We start from the raw sequence: 21072 nt of genomic DNA on the forward strand, positions 1-21072 counted from the left end.
ATTTGAAGCTAAATACAAATACACTGTCAATGTTAAGGAAACCAAAGATCACGTCCAATGAACATGGCTCATGTGATGATGTTCCTCTCATTCAAAGTTAATAGTTAGAGTTACAGTCCAGGGGACTACTGAGGAGTGTAACCGAAATTTCTAATTGCCCCAAGCACTATTTGGTTAATTGACTTGCTCGAGGAAAGGGCAAAAATATGAGACAAAATCAGAGATATTCTGTAAAAGTGAAAACAAATAGATCGGGCATATGGAGTAAAGGATTACATGTCTTGCCTTCTGTAGCCATAGAAGAGGGTTTGATTTTAAGCAAGTCACTGAACTAAACAGATCTGTCTAAGTGGGGCATCAGAAAATCCTCATATTGTGGGTATGTTCTTGCAAACACTTTTCATCATTCCTGAGCTGGAGAAAGTACGCACATTCTGGGTTCATTTGTGATGCAAATTCTTTATGCTGCTACAAATTCCATCTCCTCTACCTGCATAAAAAAGAAATGATGAAATTCCTTCTGCAAGATTGAAAGTCCGCATAAGTGCTAAGCAGGAAGACGTCTGCATTTGCACCAAACAGGTAGATACATTACTGGTTTGAACACCAAGAGTGCAGTATTGTTTTTAATGTTGTACTAAACCTTTGCTTTTTAATTAATGTTGTATGGCCAGGCCTTCCCAGCCAACATCAGGCCTTAGTCAGCTGCCTAGGTTGCTTAGTGTTGTATCCGGCCCCATTCCCTGTGACCTGTAAATAGAAATTACTGAACTTGCAATAGGTCACCTTCCATATATCAGGAGGATCACAAAAAATTGAAAGCGTGCCCACTAAACTTCACATAACTAAAAATACATTTAACTATTTGTTACCAGCTGGTTCATTATGGCTTACTGAAGTGAGTTTTTTGTTCTCCTCTCATGAGAAACATAGGCAGTACTGTTATTTTATCAGTTTATAAATTGGCATGAATATCGATACATATTGCATTAATTCAGTCCTGACATTTTTGATACTCCGCTGCTTAGTGATTTTGTTACATTCATACTGGTAATTTGATATCTTTGTGTGATATTTCCCATTTATTCCATTTTAATGAATTTCAGTGATTTCTTTTTTCATAACCTTTCTTTTGTGCTTGTTTAAACTTTGTTATATTGTACAGCTACTATTTCTTGAAACTTTTCTCTCTGGACCTCCAATGAAAATGGGCATTGTACCCAGCCAGACCTTTCAGTTAAACAAAAGCAAGCAAGCAAATAACTAACTGACTAAAAAAAAATAAATATCCATTGGTTAAATGGAAGATGTACCACAAAGGTTGGGTACAGTAAGAAATTCCTAGACTTAATAAATACTAACTCTGGTATACAAATAGTTCTCCAGCCCACATCCTCAATAAAATTACATGTATTTGCACTTCTGCTATAGTATCTCCATCTCTGGTCAAACCTGATCACAAATAAGTAAGTAATCTGTTGCTTTAGGACATCTATACCCACCCACAACTAACACCTATAAATTCAAGAACTTTAAAAAGATAGACCTTTTAAAACTCTTCATGTGTTTCAGCTGCTAGGCATGTGTAACGTGTTTGGGTAACACCATATTTCTAGCTGTTATTAATGTTTAATTAAAGCTAAGGAATCTCTCCATGTGTTTCAGCTGCTAGGCATGTGTAATGTGTTTGGGTAACACCGTATAGCACTAGTGCAATCTGTGCCACTGAATGTAAAAAGCACACTCGTATTTGAGTCTTTATGTGCTGCATTAGCAGCCGCTGTTGATTTAATGTGGAAAATAGTAGTTGCTTTTAACGTTTCATCTGTTTTAGGATCAAAAGCTAGATACAACTTTATTTCCTGTATCTAACTTACTACGTCTAAAACGGCAGCCTGTTTAAACAATAAAGTATCTGTTTAATGTGCAACTAAGCATAGGAACCTGCTGAAAAGTATATTACAAACTAAAGTCAAGGTCTAGAATTTGTTTAGCTTGGCTATTGTCCAATATAATAGAAAAGAAGTCATTACTGTTTGTAGTTATAACGAGTAATACAGAACTGCTTTCTACCGTATTTTCTATAGTTGAAGTGAATGTGTAATGTTTGCTTGCTTGGTGCTTAGATGTATATACCAGAAAGGGTCTCACTACTAATGTATGTTTTATTATAGGGAGAGCCCCTCTAAATATTCCAACAAAAGTATCACCTGCCTGAAGGAAGCTCTCCTGAAAACTTGTACCCACAAATAATCTACCTGAAGCCAGTCCTTCAATTGATAAGGTTAATACCTTGAACTTTACTGTTCTGCTGTTACCCTGTAAACTACTGACCTGGGTCAAAGGCACCTGTAGTCTGCCCCCATATTAATGTGGCTCTCTCCTGTTTTAAAATTAGCTAGTCTGCCCCTAGCAGTAGTCCTTAGCCTGAAACTAACCCCTGTATATTGTATTACTCTATTCCATTTTCCCTCTCACAGCCCTGAAAATCATACTCTGAATCCATAACCTGGAGTAAAAAAAAAACTCCAAGTAAACCACTTATTATCTACACCTAGTATATAAACTAGTGTACAATACAGTTCTATAGAAAGCATAAATTAAATACAGTATAAAATCAGCTTATAATAGCACCATATAGTTACCAACATCTTAGATAACACTTGGAGACTTTATTAGCACCGCTTTACTTCCCTCCCTGCCCCCAATTCCCACCCACCCCCAGTAAGTATACATTTATAGGTACCTAACCACACCCCCGTGTCTACTACCCTATCAGCCTGTACCACTACTCCCTTTTCAACTTGTTCCTCCTTTCTATCAGCTCTCTCTACATACTCTCCTCCCTCTCTGACACCTCAATATTGGTAGTTACTCCTTCTACTGTAGTGTCAGTCCAACAACTAACCATCCTGTTCCACTACTATGTACTACCCTTTCTGCTAATCACCTATGTACTCACCCTGTATGAAAACCAGCTACTTATCAGTCATCAATACCCTAATGGTCATACTTTCACCCCAACTATAAAGCATCCCACTTTCAGCCATGTCTATAACAAAGGCAACAACTCAACCCCTTGTACACTACTCCAGCCTACCAACCCCAGGCATACTAGCCCCAGACCTGGACAATACTATAAACTATTATATAAACTCCTGAGGCTTACAGTAAAATATAGAACCAGAATCATACTCTGTAGGGACATTCACCCCAACCCAGGCCTTTCCACCTCTAATATATACACCCCTCTAACTGTAACCTAAGCTAACTACCTAGAATCAGTAGACCAACTAACACTCTCCTGACCTGTCATCTCAATATTAGGAGTATTAATAACAAGGTGCATGAACTGCATTCTCTCCTGGCTGTCCACTCCCCTTTGATACTCTGTCTATCTGAGACCTGGCTAAATTCCCAACACTACCGACAGTGAGGTTTTACCACCTGGGTACAGTATTCACAGGCTAGATCATGCTTCCAGGAAGGGGTGGGGGGTGGGGTAGCTATACTGTATAAATCTGAGCTGAATCTGACCAGAGATGTTAATCAGCCACCTCAGATTAACAACTCTGAGATTCTTGCCACTAAACTGCAGCTTAACAAGAGTAAATGCATTAACATCATCTGCATGTATATTCCCCCAGGCAATAACATAGCCACACTGGAGGATACCCTTCACTGGCTATCATGTCATTACCCCCAAGAAAATCTACTGCTGGGTGACCTTAATATAGACTGGGGCACCTGTTCCTCAGAATCCCCCTCTACCCACATCAGTCTGCATGCATTTACACAAACTATAACCACCCCTACCAGGCTAGGTAAGCCCAACCAAAAAGAAAGTATACTCGACTGGGTGCTTATAAATAGTAATCCACAACTGTACACTGTGGATCCCTTTCCCGATGACCTAAGTGACCATCTCCTCACCTATGTAGTTAAGCAAAAAGTTATTAACTCACAACCACCCATACTAAGGAAAGTTAGGCACAATAAAGACTTTGATCAGGCCAAATTCCAACAGGAACTTATCTCCTGCAACTGGTCTATACTAAAACACCTCCCCCTAGAGGAGGCAGTAGTATATTTTAACAATAAATTTCTAGAAATCCTTGATCTGCATACACCTATCCACTCAAAACGAACAAAAGCAACTACAGCACCATGGCTTACTAAAGAGCCCAGGCAAAAAATCAATGTTAGAAGCAAATTATGGGCTCGATAGCGCTTCACTAAAGACCCCCTGGATCATGTTAAATACAGGCAAGTCAGAAATTATACCAAAAAATCAATTCTAAATGACCAAAAACAATACTACTGTAAATTACAGACAGTTAATCAGAACAATCCTCAGAAGTTCTGGGCAGGTCTGAATAACCTACTCCATCCGGGAAAAACATCCACTCCCATCCCTGCTGGTTTCATTGATAAATCTCCTGAACATGTCTCAGACAATTTAAACCGTTTCTTTACTGAAACATTTCACACCCTAGCTAGCCAACTACCTCCTAGCTCCTCCGGCCCTGGCAATACCACCCCTTTTAATAGACTCTCATTTAGCTTCCAACCAGTGCCCACATCACTCATCTGTACCCTCATCAAAAAATTAAAATCCACCACTCTCTCTGCTGACCAACGTCCCGCTGAATACCTTCAAAAATCAGCTGATGCCATAGCCTATCTAATATCAATACTAATTAACTGTACCATAGCAGAGGGAAAGATTCCTACCATTTGGAAAACGTCCTATGTTATCCCACTACATAAAGGAGGTTCCTCCACTGAATTCTCCAATTATAGACCTATAGCTATACTTTCACCACTTGCAAAAATAATGGAAAAATGTATACACAAACAACTCATGCACCACCTAATCCAAAATCACCTCATGGCCAATACCCAGCATGGCGTTCGTCCACACCACAGTACAACTTCAGCCCTACTGGCCTTTACCAACACCATAAACAGCAACTGTAACAATAATCGCAGCTCCTCTGTCCTCTTCTTGGATCTCTCCAAGGCATTTGACATGGTAGATCACCAACTTTTGTTGCACACCATGCAAACATTCTATCTAGATTCTAAAGCTCTTCTATGGTTCAAATCCTATCTCACTGGGAGGCAGCAGGCTGTTCTCTGGCAGAACAAGCTTTCTAAACTGCTACCAAACACCCAGGGAGTACCACAAGGCTCCATATTAGGGCCCCTACTGTTCTCAATTTTTATTAACGACTTGCATACTGTCATCCCAAATGTCAACTGTATCCAATACGCTGACGACTCCACCCCAGTTTGCTCAGCTACATCTCCTTCAGATTTGAAGTCTGCTACCCAGTCCACCTTTAATACTGTACAAAACTGGCTCACTGATCGCTGGCTATTATTAAATCTCAAAAAAACTAAAATATTGTTATTCTCACCTACTCAAAGGTCTGCAACTTTCTCCTTCACCATAAATGCAAAAGACGGTTATCTCCCCAGATCCCTTTGCAAAACTGCTCAGAGTCATTATTGACAATAACCTAAAATTTGAACTTCATGTCAATCAGTTAATAAAGAACATCAATAAAAAACTTGGATCATTGTATAGAATAAAAGCCTTTCTAACCCCTCCAGCTAGGATTGCCATTACCCGCTCTCACCTATTTTCAACACTTATATATGCTTCCCCCCTTCTGTCTAACCTAAACAAGTCAATATTAAACAGACTGTCTACCTGTTACAATCACATTGCCAGGTTTGCCACTGGCCTACCACGCAGAACCCACCACTGCATCAACCTCAAACAGCTTGGGTGGCTAGAATTTCCCAGTCTCATACAGTATGACCTTCTGATCATAGCTAACAAAATTCTCTCTAATCCAGACAATACACCAGCTCTTAGAAATATTATCACCCCCCCAAAACAATCAGAGACTGCTTAGATCCTCGAACAAACTTCTAATTCATACAATCAAAACTAACAATTCAGCAGGGGAAGCTCTCTTTGCAAACGCTGCAGGTAGAGCCTGGAATCTACTTCCAGCTGACATTACTATGCTCTCCTTTAAGTCAATTTAAGAGCAAAGTAAAAAAACATCTGGCACTAAACTGGCTCTGCCACTGTAACAAGCCTGACTAATCAGCATTCATGAATGCATATAAAAATTTATTACCTGTCACTATTAATTTGTTTTTTTCTCCTGACTGTAACCGGTGCTAACCAGTGTTGAGAATCAATTATTGCTTGTCAAAGCATTTACTGTAATATCATGCCTGTATTTGTCTGCAGTGCATTTGTGGATTCTTGCCTTTGTTATAATGTCTTTATTACTTTGTTTACTCTGTATACCCTGGAGCTTTTCCTCTCTGGGCCTCCTCTGAAAACGGACATGAATCCAGTCGGACTATCCTAGTCAACAAATGTAAAATAAAATAAAATAAATAAAACTGTATGATGAGTTCTCAAAGTTCATTTGAAAGATTTTTAGCCCCCATATAGCTGTCACTTATTCCAATTAAGTTTACTCCACCCCATTTATCAAGCAATATAAACCAAGCAGTACCAAAAAAAAAAAAAAACAGACTTATTAGGGAATATAAAAATAAACTACCTTAGTGGAATGCCAGCCTCAATAAGGTCTATACCAAAAATAAAAAATAATTAAGGTCTATAATAAATCAAAATGTATCCATTTTAAAGCCTCTGTCTAAAAGATCAGCAAACATTTTGAAAGTTACCGAAAGAAAATTCAAAGTGGAATGCAAATTCAAATTATCATGTGAAGCTAAGGGTAATCATAAATCCTTTACTTACTTCAGACAATTAACACTCAGCAATTCCTGTATAACAGTATCATTCAGAAAGAAGGGCCACCCTTGTAAATATCACATTGATAACACACCTTTGAAAATTGATTCTGTAGCCAAGGATCTGGGAACCTATGTCGACAATGAAGTGTTTTTCAGTCATCACATAATCACTGTTGTAAGGAATTCCTTTTCATCACACAGCTTATATCTAGAAGTATGCCGTCCAGGTCCTGAAATGTAATCATTCTATTGTACTTGTCTTGCATTAGGCCACTCACTGAATATCATACCCCTTTCAGTATGTACCTGTCCAAACATGTAATACAAATGGAATGACCACATTGCATTCTCATAAAGAAGATCAAGGGTCTAAATCATAACAACTGTGCAGACCATCTCAAAGCTTTGTCCCTATTCTTGTTATCTTACAGGCTACTAAGAGGTGTCTTGCATATAAGACCTCAGCAGATCATGTCCTGTCAGATGTATTACACATTTACAAGTCCAATATTAACACTAAGTCAAGGGATCTCAACATAATTTGCAATAAAAACAAGACATGTTGGAGAGATAGATGTGTGTCACAGAGAATACTACTCCTATGAAACTCTGCTCCACTCCGCATTAAGCAGAGCACTTGTCTTACTCTCTTCAAATGAAATTTGTATGACTGGATGGGAAACCATAAATTCACCCAAGGCTTAACACTCATGTCCCGTATAGAAAGGGGCAATAAATAATGTCCCATCTTATCCTTGTTCTGCTCATTACTCAAAATATAAGAACTAAAAAAAACTATTATAGGAAGCCTATGCTTCTACTGATTTTCACAGATCAATAGTTTAGAAGTACCTATAAATCTATGAACTTGTGAAATAATTCATAATTGTATTACCCGCTCCAACCCCAAAATATTGCTGATATACTTGCAGATAAATTTACTGCCAGCTTTACACCAAAACCCATCACTGTAGTTCCACAGGTTTTTGATTCCCTTCCTTCTATCAAGGTTATTGTGGAAGCATGTCCTAATTGTACTTTCTGAAGCTAAAAATATTGCCTGCATGGGCCTTGACATATATGCATGAGCTCTAACATATCTGGTTGCTTAATCAGCTATACCAAACATTCTTGAACCCCTTTCTAAAACTGTTCGGCTAAGCATAGCTTCCCAGTAGTGGGATAAAGACCCACTCAGGAGATCTCAGTCTCTTCTGCAACTTAAATAGAGCATGTTAGCGGGACAGATATATCTCACAGAGAATATCACTTCTATGGAACTGTCTTCCTCTCCATGTAAAGTATGTCTCTTATTCTTTCCAAGCGTAATCTGGATGAGTGAACTGGAAAATGCAAGTTCACCAATGGATTAGCACCCTGTCCCTTATGGACAGAGGTAATGTAAATGTCCACCTGTCCTTGTGTTTTTCATATTCGTAATGCAAGGGACTCTGGGTTGATTACATTAAAAGTACTAAGGCTTTAAAGTTATTCAGACTGCATGGCTAGGCTTCTGAAGATCCTCTCTGATAATTAGCATAGTAAGTACATATATATTTGTGAGCTACAAGTGTTTACTCCTGAAGAGTGAAAAGTTGCTATTTTTATGCCACATCAAAAAGGGGTTTCACCTCAAATCCTGTGAAGTGTAGACCAAACAGCCTAGCAAGCTTTATTTGCAAAGCCGTGGAACATAGTATATCTGAGTTCATAACATCCAATACAAGAAAAAAAAATCATATTGCTGTAGATTTACAATGCTATGGTTTAGTCAAAGTGAGATCATGCCTATTTAATTTAATAAACTTGGAGAAAGTCAGTGAAGCTAATATATAGTGGCCACGCCATTCATATAATGTTCCAGCATTTGGCCAAAGCCTTTGATACTATTCCTTGGGCTGGAATTGTAAACGAGTTTAAAGACCTAAATATAGACCATTATGTACCATTTCTGTTCAGCATCTACTTCTCAGATCCCCAGACCACAAACACAAATATATGGCTAAATAAATTTGATGATGGTGTTGTTTTATCAGCATCCAGTACAGTGTTATTACAACAATGGGTAAACCATGCAAATCAACAGTGCATTAGGTAGGCTAAAATTAAATGCAAAGTGTAGCATTGTTGCACTTAGTAAACAAATCTCAGCAAGAGTTTACAGCAAAGACAGCACCCTACTCCAGAATTATATCGACATAGTGTTCTGCTGTTCATTGGCTACCAAAAATAAATCACTATACTGTTGTGCTACATGGACGGCAGTCCTTTTTTCATCTATTTTATTTCCAAAGTTTGGAACTGAGACTTTTTACTAAAGAATTAGGGATTTGAGAAACATAGTGTCTGTAGTTTTTCACTCTGCTTGGAGGTAACATGACCTTAGAAGCAGTATATTTGCAAACTGAGGGTATAAGCCCATTCCCATGATGTAGAGGGCTGAAGCCCTGACTACAGCCCAGCCAGACTGGGTTCAGTTAGTGACTTAGGTGACTGATGGAGCAGCAAGGAGGGATGGGTGTTACCATCTTTGGGTGGAGGGCAGTCCTATTTGCATCTCTGGTAATGATCCCTGGAGGAGGCTGGGGATGTGACTATCATGGGATGTATTCAAAGGGGGGAATGGGGGGGGGATATCTGAGCTGCTGTGGAGGTGGGGTGAAATGTCTCACTTCCCCCACTGCATGCCCCACCTCAGACTTTACCACAGAGATTTTGAGGGAAGTAAGAGGAGAGCAATAGAGTAGGTCATAAAAGCCCTCCTCCCCATGGATGTTAATGGCTAGACCCCCCAGGAAACAATTAGATTCTGCAGTGCCCCCAGCCCTATTGGATAAAGTGCTCATATTCTGGACTGACTAAATTTAATCATCTTCCAGCACAATCTGTGACTCCTATCTCCTAATTGGCTGTTAAATATGTAGTTTGCTCCTTCCCTTTTCTAAAGATCCAAATTCCATTTTTTTATCTTTGTTATTATACTCACTAAGCCACCATAATTAGACTCAGCAAGGCTTTACTATCTCTAGGCAATTCCAATTCTGTATCATAGCTCAAAAAATCATCTCCCCAGTCAATACACTCTGCTCACCCAGCATCTCAGACACAGTGGTCTGCAGGGAATACTTAAAGTCTGCCAGCTCATTACACTCCCAAAAATATGTTCCTAGCCACCTCTTTCTTGCCCATTACACCTCCAACATTTGCTCTCCACCTGAGGAAAAATTCTTTGGAGTCTACTTGGGTATAAAAATACCTATGTAACACTTCCAGGCAAAGATCCTAAATCTTCTAGACTTTGTTGCATATTTGGGAGATTTACATATATCCTCCCATTGTCTCATTTCAAATTGCTTAGCCAGGCTGTCTTCACAATCCTTTCTAAGCTCCTCTGATTGATTTTTATAATCATCATGCAATATTTCATATGCTGTACTAATTATTCCTTTTTTAATGGCAGCTTCTGTTCTAGATTCTATTAAAAACTCCATCAATACTAATCTTTCATTTAGGTACCCCACCCCCATTTCTTTCTCATTGCCTATAGACTTATATCAATCCTGGATAGGGAAGGCAGTCTCTAAACTGCAGTCTAAATAAATTCTTGGCCTCTTCCCATTCTATTACCTTTCCCTTTCTAGTTATTTGCTCCCAATACCTTGGTTCCTTTGCCAGATTTCTCCAGTAAATTCCAGCCTCCTTTTGCCTGTTATCTGTATCCCAAACCACCGTCATCTCTATTGGCAGAATCTCTTTTCTCCATTCTCGTGCTGGTTTATTTCTTAGCATACTCCCTGCTATGCTGTCATTCTCCTTAGGAGTTAGCATCCAAAATCCTAATCTCTCCTTATTTCTTCAGCTTCCCCCCTTTAGCATCATCATTCCTTTCCACTTTGAATTATAGTTCTCTGCTTATGCTATGTATACGATCCTTAATAGTATTACTCCAAAGTATCCCATCAAACTGGGTAATCCTAGTCCGCCTTATGCTATTGGAAGAATCAGCTTATCCCACTTGACCCTTGCTATCTTCTCTTCCCAGATAAAATCCTTCAACTATTTTTTTAATTGTTATCCACAGCTTCTCTTCTGGTTGATAAAAATATGCCTGACCTGTGTTTAAGACTAAAGGGACAAACACATTTTAATTGCTTGTATCTTAGTATCCATATCCGTATAACAAAGCTTCCAGTTTCTCAGTTTTTGTATTATCTTCTGTTTAGTCTCTTCCCACATATCCTAGCTGCCAGAACAAAGTCATTTCTCATCCATACTCCTAAATACTTCATTTTATCATGTCCCCATAAATATGGATACCATTGGACCAATTCATGTTTAGGGGTATAATTTACCACTATTGCCTTTGTTTTAGCTTCATTAATTTTGTATCCCAAGAAGATCTGAAACTGTCTTAAAATGTTCCACGACATTGTAATCTTCCTTTCTGGGTTTTTTCATGTACAAAATAATATCATCTGCAAATAGAGCCAGCTTTCCTGACAACCATTTCAAGTATATACTTGAATTTCTGAGTCCCTTATTTTATTTGCAAATGGTTTTAAGTATAATACAGACAACAAGGTGGAAAGTGGATAGCCCTGCTTGGTTTCTCTACTCAAGCACTATTGCCTTCATTTTAGCTTCATTAATTTTGTATCCCAAGAATATCTGAAACTGTCTTAAATTGTTCCACGACACTGTAATCTTCCTTTCTGGGTTTTTTCATGTACAAAATAATATCATCTGCAAATAGAGCCAGTTTTCCTCACTACCATTTCAAGTATATCCTTGAATTTCCAAGTCCCTTATTTTATTTGCCAGTGGTTTTAAGTATAATGCAGACAACAAGGTGGAAAGTGGACAGCCTTGTTTGGTTCCTCTACTCAAGCAGAAGTTATCAGAGAGGACCTTGCCCACTTTATTTCTTGCCTCCGATCCCTCATATATACTCCTAATCAACCTTATAATTGTATCGGGAGAAAGCAAATGTTTCCATTGCCCTGCTCATGAATCCCAGTCTACTCTGTCAAATGCTTTCTCTGCAACAAGACCCACTAATAACAGTGGTATTTTCTTACATTCTGCTTCCCTCTGGATCATCAGTGTTCAGTTAATATTGTCAAATGTTTGCCTCCCCTCCGCAAAACCATACTGATCCATATCCATCAATATTTGTATCACTTTTGCCATTCATTTAGCCATTATAGATAAACATTTTATAATCATGGTTTTGTATTGCAATGGGCCCGTATGAAGTTGGATCCAATGGATCTTTACCCTCTTTAGGTATTACCATTATCACCACCTTCTTCCAGGGTGCTTATCCTCCTCTTAAAACATTGTTAAACAAAACCTTCCTGATCTTTATCAGCTTTTCCCTCCTAGCTTCTAAACTTCCATAGGAATGCCATCTATTCCTGGGGACTTTCCTGTAGCTTGGTTATACATACCAATTTCTATCTCACCTCTTCCTGTCCTGTTAGTAATTGACCCTCATCTACCCCTAACCATGGCATATTTAATTCTTCCATATACATTTCCATTTGTACCTTTTCTTGATTTCCATATTTATCTGCTTTATATACATTTTCATAACGTTTTCAAAATATTTTTAATACTTCTACAGGATGTCTTGTTATTTTCCTTGTTATAGACTCCTTCAGCTTGGTGATGGCCCTTTCCACTTTCTGTTGCCTGAGTCGTTGTGCTAAAAGTTTTTGTGCTGTAGAATTATTATCAAGAAACAGTTGCTTAACAGCAATCTTTCTAAACTTGTGCATATTTTCAAGGTAATCCCTTATCTTCTGTTTATCATTCTGCAGTTGCTCCTTTTTTTGTTCTTAGAGATTCCCCCTATTTTGCAATACTTTAATATTTCAATCCCTCTAAATAATTCTTGTTACTCTTTAACCATATCTCCCTTTCCTTTATTTCCACCCTAGTTTTAAAGTCCACTTTAATATTGTCCCACTCCCTAGTTATATTTTCAGAAGAAATTTCTATCTTCTCTAGTAGCTCCTGAATTAATTCCAAAACCCATTCCTTAAATTCCTTTCTTTTTAACTGATAGGTGGGAAAGCACCAGTGTCTCATTTTTATTTCATTACCTTGCGTTTTTATGTTAGTTATTATTGGTGTATGATGTGAAGTAGTTATTGGGTGGATTTCAAGACTATTATGATTATAAATTCTCTCTAGCCTAGCCCAGGTTTTGTATCTTGGAGAATAATACGTATGTTTACTTCAAACACCTAGTACCAAATTCACATCTTCCATGCCAAATATTTTCATAAATTTCTTCAAAAATCTACCCTCCCTTGTTATATTTTCCCTTCTAGGCCCCCAGACACATCTTCACTGTTGCAAACCAAATTCCAGTCTCCACATATAAGTAATATTCCTTACTGAAAGCTGATTATTTCTCCCAGAATTTTCTTAAGCTCCATTATAGCCGTTTTAAGTAGAATGTAAATGCATGCCAGTGTCATCCTCATCCCTTGCCAGTAGCCCCTTTATCCTCTTCTATCACTATTGCAGCTCCTCTTGCAATTAATATAAGTAATCCTCTTTTCTTTTGACCTTGATATTATGCTGAATAACCATCCTGAAAACCTTTTTTTATCAAATGTACATGTTCAGTTCTTTCCAGGTGTGTCTCCTGTAGTACAGCTATTTGCACTTTACATGTTTTAATATGCTTCACTACTCTTTTTTTTTTATATTTATCTGTAAGACCATTCAAATTGAAAGTCATTACAGAAAGCATTTCTTATATCATTATTACCAGCTGTTATTTATAATTGCTTTTTTGTTAAATGTCTAGCTCCAGTTTTTAAGTTACATGCATACTCTGCTCAGCAGGTTGGTCTTTTACACAATTGTTTCTTGTCATATCCATTTGAGCCTATGCCACATCTTACATAACTTTTTTTTTTTTGAAAGCACACAGAGTAAACAACTCCCCAAAAAACTATGAACTTAATAATAACAAGCAAAGGTATGTACATCTTCAAATACTGACATTTTTGCTTCCTAATAAGAACAAAAGTTCTAAGTTGATAGCCACACAGACAGGCTGCAGTTAACCAAAAAGAAAGTTTAGTCATGCTAATATGCATGGTATAGCCTGTGATTTTAGTAAGTGCTATTTGATTTTGTCTATCTTTATAGCTCTCCCAGTTGAAAAAACACATGAATGCTTTCAGTAAACACTTTCTCCAAGCCATTTCTCTTTATCAAATTGTCTTCTAGGTCTTAACCCCATTCATTTCCCTATGCAAGCATGGGAAAAAGAACATTGATTTTTCTTTTGTCATACTCTCTTAACCAGATCGTTCCTGTCTCAACCCTTCTGTCCCCCCTTTCTTCCTTTTTTATATTGAAGTGCCCACATATCTTAAAACTGAACAAAGAAGAAAAGAGAAGAAGGAAGAAAAAAATCAAAAGCATGTTTTTATATTAGTATCCCCATTGCATTTAAAAAAGAAAAAGACATAAAATGAGAAAACTTTATTTCAAGTCTAATTAATTTTGTCTTTAAAGCTCTCTGAGCTGGGAAAACCCCTGATTACTTTCAGAGAACAGTATGTCCTATTTCTTTCTTAATTTTTTTTCTTTTCTGTCAGCCAATCCCCTTAAACCAGACGGTCTCTAGTTTCTCTTTATCAGATTGTCTCCATGGAGACATGAGAACCAGACAGTCAGTTTCTCTTTATCAGATTGTTTCCATGGAATAATAGAGACCAGATGCAGAATTGCTACTAAGTATATAAGCATTTGCTAGAAAAAAGCATCATGATATGCAATATTCATCTTCATTTGCTTGCTCTCTGTCTTAAAATTAATCAAGCTAAGGTCCTTAATCCGGTCATTTCTCCATGCAGGAATGAGAAAAAACACATGAATTTAAACCTTGTTATGCCTTTTTAACCAGGCACTTTTTTTCCTTCCTTACATTGTCTGTATTTGTCAAAAAAGTCCAAGAAGAAACAGTGAAGAGGGAGAAGAAGAAAAACAACAGCACCTGTTTACAATCCCCATTACACTTAAAAATAGCATGCGAAGAAAACCATACACCAGAAATACAGTATTATTAAGAAAAGAAAGTTTTCTTTACTTACAGTTAGCTTTCTCCCCTCTCTTCCCCTCCCCAAAGCATTTTCTGAACATTAAGGATATGAAGTAGGGCAAATACTTCTGGGTCCCCTACAAATCCAACAAATTTTGAAAAAGTCCAATATTTCCAAATTTTCTTGTTCTGTCATATTTCGCAAATATAATTATTGCACTGTAATTGCCACCTGATTCCCCCCCCCCAGCAGCAATTAACTAAAAAACTTCTCCAAAGCAGATTATAACCTCTTACAGGGTGGTAGACATTGCTTTACTGTACCTTCCTCCTCAGATTGAACTGGCAACTATGCCGAGTTCTACACCAATGCTTTATACAAACACCTGCATAACTGCATTGATTCAGCTGTACCTTATAGGACCAAAACAAGCTCCTCAAAGAAGAGCAAACCTGCCTGGTGGACAACTGCCATTATCAGGCTTTACAATAAGAGGAAGAAATTAGGTTCATAGGTAGGTACTAGGCTATCAGCCTGAGGGCCTATGTGAGCCTAGCCAACAAGGTTCCCTAGCTTACGCCACCCAAGAAAGTTATTTTCCTGTGCCACTGTCGAGCAGAGACACAGAAGTGATCCCTGGGGTGTATTTCCTATTTCCCATCCACTCATCAAGATTTTTCTTGAAGAGTGTTAATGAAGAACTTTGTTTGACATAGGTGGGTAGCCTGTTCCAGAGTATGGGAAGTCTCTAGGACAGAAATCTATCCCTCCAGCATGTCCTGTTTATTGTGGTGACAAGGTTTAGGTCCCTAGAGAGTGTAGCTTGGAGGGATTGGGATTTCTTTAGATGTAGCATGTCCAACAGCTCTAGGTTTGACATAGCTTTATATGTTAGGCAGAGATCACCTCAGAGTAGGCAATATGCTATGGAGTAAAGTTGGAGCTTTTTGAGATGGTCAGTGTAGGACATCTGTTTGAGGCCAGTAATCCTCTTAGTGAGGTACTTCTGTGGCCTTTCCAGCTGCTGCAGATGTCTTGTGAGGTACTTTCCAAAAGGAGCATTGTACTCTATAATGAGTCTAATGAGTGTCGAGTAGAGGGGAACAATGACCTCTTTTTTCTTGGATGAGAACCCTTTTGTGATGAGATGTGCCATGTAGAAGGACTTCCTGACTACTGTGGCAATGTGACTATCAAAGGACAGACTACAGTCCACCTGGGTCCCAATGTCCCTTATCACACATTCGGTGTTAAGTAGACTGCTGTCTAGGTAGTAGTTCATGGGTACAGAGTTTTTACCAAAGGGGATGACACTGCACTTTTTGGCATTGAGCTTGAGGCCATGGCTCTGACACCAGGCATCTGTCTCAGTGAGGCACTTCTGTAGGATTTTCACATCATTTGGGGACTCTACTATGGCTCCTAGTTTGCAGTCATCTGTGAACTTCGTTAACCAGAGGCCTTCTGTGTTAGCCTGTACTTCAGAGAAGTAGACACCAAATAGGAGAGGTCCCAGGACTGAAGTGTGTGTGTGTGTGTGTGTGTGTGTGTGTGTGTGTGTGTGTGTGTGTGTGTAGCTTTTACCCCAAGGCTCTGTGAGTAATCTATGAAACCCCATGATAAGTTACCTGTGCCAGTGAGTCTGCTACCTTCCATCCTTCCAGAATGGAAAAACTGCCTCAGCCACTCATTTCCATCCACTCTAGCCAACTCTTTTCAGAGACCCATGTGATTATTATCAGGTCATGTGGGTCAAAGTCAGGACTTCATCCCTCTGTGCCACAGAGCTGGCATGCGTCGCACAGATTTTCATTATTTTATATCTATATTGTTATATAATCTATATAATATCATTTCTGTCTAAAAGTAAGAGAGAGCAAGTGTAAACTGGAAACACCCCCTCCTCATCTTAAACAAGCAAATAAGACTTCTTGTGAAGTCCTCCAAAGCAAACTATGAATCAAAATTAGCTTCCTCAGTTAAGGACAACCACAAGGCTTCTTTAGTTACTCCCGTAACCTAAAGGGAAGGCCCAGATTTGTGCCAAACTGATAGTTAATAATAACACATATACTGAGCATGTGGACATAGCTAACCTGTTTGCTGACAGGGTCTGTGAAAACTTCACCCCCTCCCCGTCCCCACCACAAGTACCCGATGACATTCCTACCACTTGTCCTCTACCTTGTATCTCGAAAGAGCAGGTCATAATCGCCATCTCTAAAACCAGAAACAAAGCATCTATGGGATCTGATTACATCCCAGGTTACATCCTAATTGGACTCAAACAAGAATTAGCAAGACCACTGGGTGTGCTTTTCAATCATAGTCTAAAGTCTGGCATCATCCCAGCTGAATGGAAAATGTTCACCGTTATCCCCTTGCACAAAGGTGGTGATTCCACTGACCTCAAGAACTACAGACCTATTAGCCTGATCAGCCTTATCAGCAAGGCCATGGAGCGAATCATCACAGACCTTATCAACAAATATATAGATAATCTCCAACACTTGACCCTACTCAGTTTGCATTTGTCACCAAGGCCCTGGAAGAGGGGAAATCTGTGCATACAGCCTACCTAGACTTAGCCAAGGCTTTTGAACTATCCCCACTCAGGCATCCATGACAAACTCACCCAGCTAGGTATCAACCCTTATATCATTAGATAGGTTGCTAACTGGTTCACCGATATAACCCATATAGTCAAAATATGGGAATCCACTTCCAGTAGCAGACCTGTAACCAGTGGTGTTCCACAGGGATCAGTCCTGGGACATCTACTGTTTGGAATCTATTTCTCCAAAGTACAAGTTAAAACTAAAGGTCTGTGGCTGACAGGGTTTGCTGATGACTGCAAACTGGGAGCAGTCATACAATCTCTAAATGATGTCAATATCCTACTGGAGGGTCTTACACAAACAAATAATTGGTGCCAAAGTCATGGCCTTAAACTGAATGCAAAAAAATGTATTATCATCCCTTTCAGCAAATGCAATGTTCCTGCTAACTACCACATCAGTAACAACACCCTAAGTACGCACTCAGTGGTGAAATACCTGGGCACACAGGTTAAGAGTAACCTTACCTCTGATCACTATGTCTCCACACTGGTAGAAAGGGCATTCTATATTGCTCATCTCGTAAGTAAGGACATTGCATCCAGAAAAAAAGAAGTACTAATCTCTCTGTACTGTTCTCTCATCAGGCCAATAATTGAGTACAACGCCCCTTTTGTTATGTACCTTTCCAAGCACATGCAGCAAATGGAGAAACCACAAAGTTTCCTCACATGGAAAATTCAAGGTCTTCAACATCTGTCCATCTGAAATCACTGTCACTTCATTCTGTTTCATACAGACTACTCAGGGGCAATCTATGCCTTGCATATAAGGCAGTCTATGACTGCTTTAATGGAAATGCTACATATCTGCAAGTCAAATGGTACACGGGTTACTTGCTCTAAAGATCTTAACGTGGTATGTGACATTAATAGAACCTGCTGGAGGGACAGATATGTCTCCCAGAGGTTTCCACACCTTTGGAATGGATTCCCACTTCATGTCAAACAGAGCACCTCATTGGCCCTCTTCAGTCACAGTCTGGATGATTGGATGGGTAAATGCAAATTGACCCCGGGAGTTCCACTGTGTCCCTCTTGGACAGGGGCAATTCATGCTGATCATTGAAAGAATGCTAGAATTTGGCTAGACTTGTAAGGGCCTTAGGACCATTAGCCTAGTAACTTCCTATGATCCTATTAAGTTACTGGTTTTATTACTGTTCTTCTTCATCATCCAAATCTTGAATCTGCTTCATTTTCAATGTACTGTCAATTCTTCTAGTCAACTCTCATGCTCCCTTCCTTCTCTCCAACATTTTCTGTTGAAATATTGGAAAAAGTTTCACAGGTACAAGCTCTCTGTGGTCTTTATTACCAGAAGAACAAGAAGCAGAAACTTTTTCTGTTTTGCAGCTCACTTTTTGTTGGAGAAACGTTTTTATTTCTTCCTTAGCATGTACCATCAAAAAATTATTTTTGTCCCTCAAGGGAAGAATACCTTAAAGACAGCTGGATACAGCAGTTTAAATCTCACACCTGAGGCTTGACATTCCCTGAATAGTGGAATGAATTTGCTCCTCTTCTGCCTAGTGCACAATGAGTAGTCATTCTTCACAAACACTCTGTTGTCTCCCACTTTTAGTATTTTATTCTTCTGCCACAGTTTTGTCAGAATCAACTCCTTCTGCTGGATTGCATCTTTACTATTAAAGGTATGGGTTGCTTTCTTATAGCTAGGTTTGGTGCATACATGCAATGTGCCCTTTAACTAACAACTCCTGCTGTGGAATACCAGTCCATTTGCTTATTTGTGCAAATATTAATGCAGTGTGTTTCTTCCAGCTTCTCTGGTATAGTTGAAAATCTCAGGTTTTCCCTACAAGTTCATTCCTCTTATTCTATAATTTCTTCTTGAATAGTCTCTTATTCAGCCAGCATTTTCTTCATTTTGAACTCTGATTTCTGCAGCTTTATCATCTCATCCGAATATCTGTTTAAAGCTTCTTCCATTTTATCCAGCCTTTTATTGTTAGTGTACTCCATCAGTGTTTTGTTTATTTTAACCAGGTCTGTATGCAGTTGTCTTATATCCTTCTGTAGGTTACTGGAGGTCATGTCTAAAGGTTGCATTGGTTTTTGTTGAACAGCTGCAGAACTCTCCTCAGTCAGTGTTTCTTCCTCAGATTTTCTAGCTGATTTTTTTTTTTTCTAGGTCTTTTGTATTTCTTTATTTCCGGCATCTAGGCAGTGCACTTACTAGCCAGTTACTAAATTTACCTATAAACACAAGTCTACTGGACATCTCTGCTGAGTTTCTGTTTTCACACAGGGAGAGCAGGAAACAAGCTGTTACTCAGTGTGTAGCCATCTTGGAAGTCCCTTAGGTGTACAATTTTTAGTCTAAATTTAATTTCTGTGTGGTTTCTGTGGAGTACTTAATGTTATTTATTTTAATTTTAATGTAAATTACTATTTCCTTTTTTATTTGTTTGTTTCCTTTTTTATTCTTGAAGTAGACTCATGCATATTGTCTTCCCTTTCATTTCAAGTAAGCTGAGCCAGGGAACAATGCGGCAGTACTCTGTACTCCTGAGTGTGCCATCCTTCTGGTGAGGGATTAAACCAAGGACCTGTCTGCCTGAGTTGGTGGTAGCTCAGATGGATGTAAAACATCCCCTGGCATTTATTGAAAACAGTAGAGGATGTTCCACAATGCTCAGGCCAAACTTCCCTAGTTAGTATAAATACCACCTCACGTCTCCCCAAGAAAAGAAGCCATTGGCCAGATGGTACTAGCCCATTCAATAAATATGCAGTGAATAAAAATAAACATAAAAAAAAGATATTTGAAAAAAAAAAAACAATAAATAAAATAATTTCTACCCACATGCTGATAATAATTTACTCTGCCTCTCCATTCCTCCTGTTATATTACTGCAGCTAATTGCAAGTCAGCATTCACTGACAAGTGCTTATTTTAATTTATTTTTCTTCATATGTATGTGAAGAAGTGGAATCTCATGGTTTGGAACTGACAGTTATTTGAATTTTGCAGGACGACTACTGGGTAAGCACTGTGGAATTACATCCCCAAATCCAGTGGATACCTCAGACAGTTTTGCTTACGTTAAATTTGTCAGTGATGCATCAGTCAATGCCCCAGGATTCAGTTTACTGTTTAATGCCAGTGTGGAGGGTAAGTTTCAGACAAGTTCCAGTGCATACTTAGAGTTCAGTAAAGAGAAATGCTTGCCATACAAAATACATAGTATCATACTTGACTAAACAAGGTTTATTTTCTATTGGTTTAGAGTGCGGTGGCGACCTCAATGCAGCCACAGGAACATTCACTTCTCCCAATTATCCAAACTTGTACCCACACAGCAGACGATGTGAATGGCGCATTACAGTGCAAGAAGATCGAAGAGTTACATTGACCATTAATGATTTGAGGCTTGAGCACCATCCAAGCTGTGCCTATGATTACCTTGCCGTAAGTATGGTGATCCCAATCCTTAGCACTGGTTGTACCATTCAGCTGTGGTCATTTTGAGTCATCAGAATAATTTAACATGTTTATTGATTAACTTCTGTACATGCTTTAATAATAAGACATCAATGAGAAAAGCAAATTTTAAATAACTGCAT

General features: G+C 38.7%; 1 protein-coding gene across 1 annotated transcript in view; it reads left to right on the top strand.

Moving 5' to 3' along the window:
- Positions 1–21072, top strand: part of LOC122792709 (cubilin-like) — a 3134001-nt gene that overhangs the window by 2231779 nt on the left and 881150 nt on the right. Inside the window, exons 47-48 of the mRNA XM_044060295.1 lie at positions 20480–20620; positions 20736–20917. Of these exons, the coding sequence (XP_043916230.1) occupies positions 20480–20620; positions 20736–20917 (323 nt within the window). The remainder of the gene's footprint in view (positions 1–20479; positions 20621–20735; positions 20918–21072) is intronic.

Source organism: Protopterus annectens, chromosome 2.part0, assembly GCF_019279795.1.
Source record: "Protopterus annectens isolate FY-2018-M chromosome 2.part0, PAN1.0, whole genome shotgun sequence".
NCBI classification, from domain to species: domain Eukaryota; kingdom Metazoa; phylum Chordata; order Ceratodontiformes; family Protopteridae; genus Protopterus; species Protopterus annectens.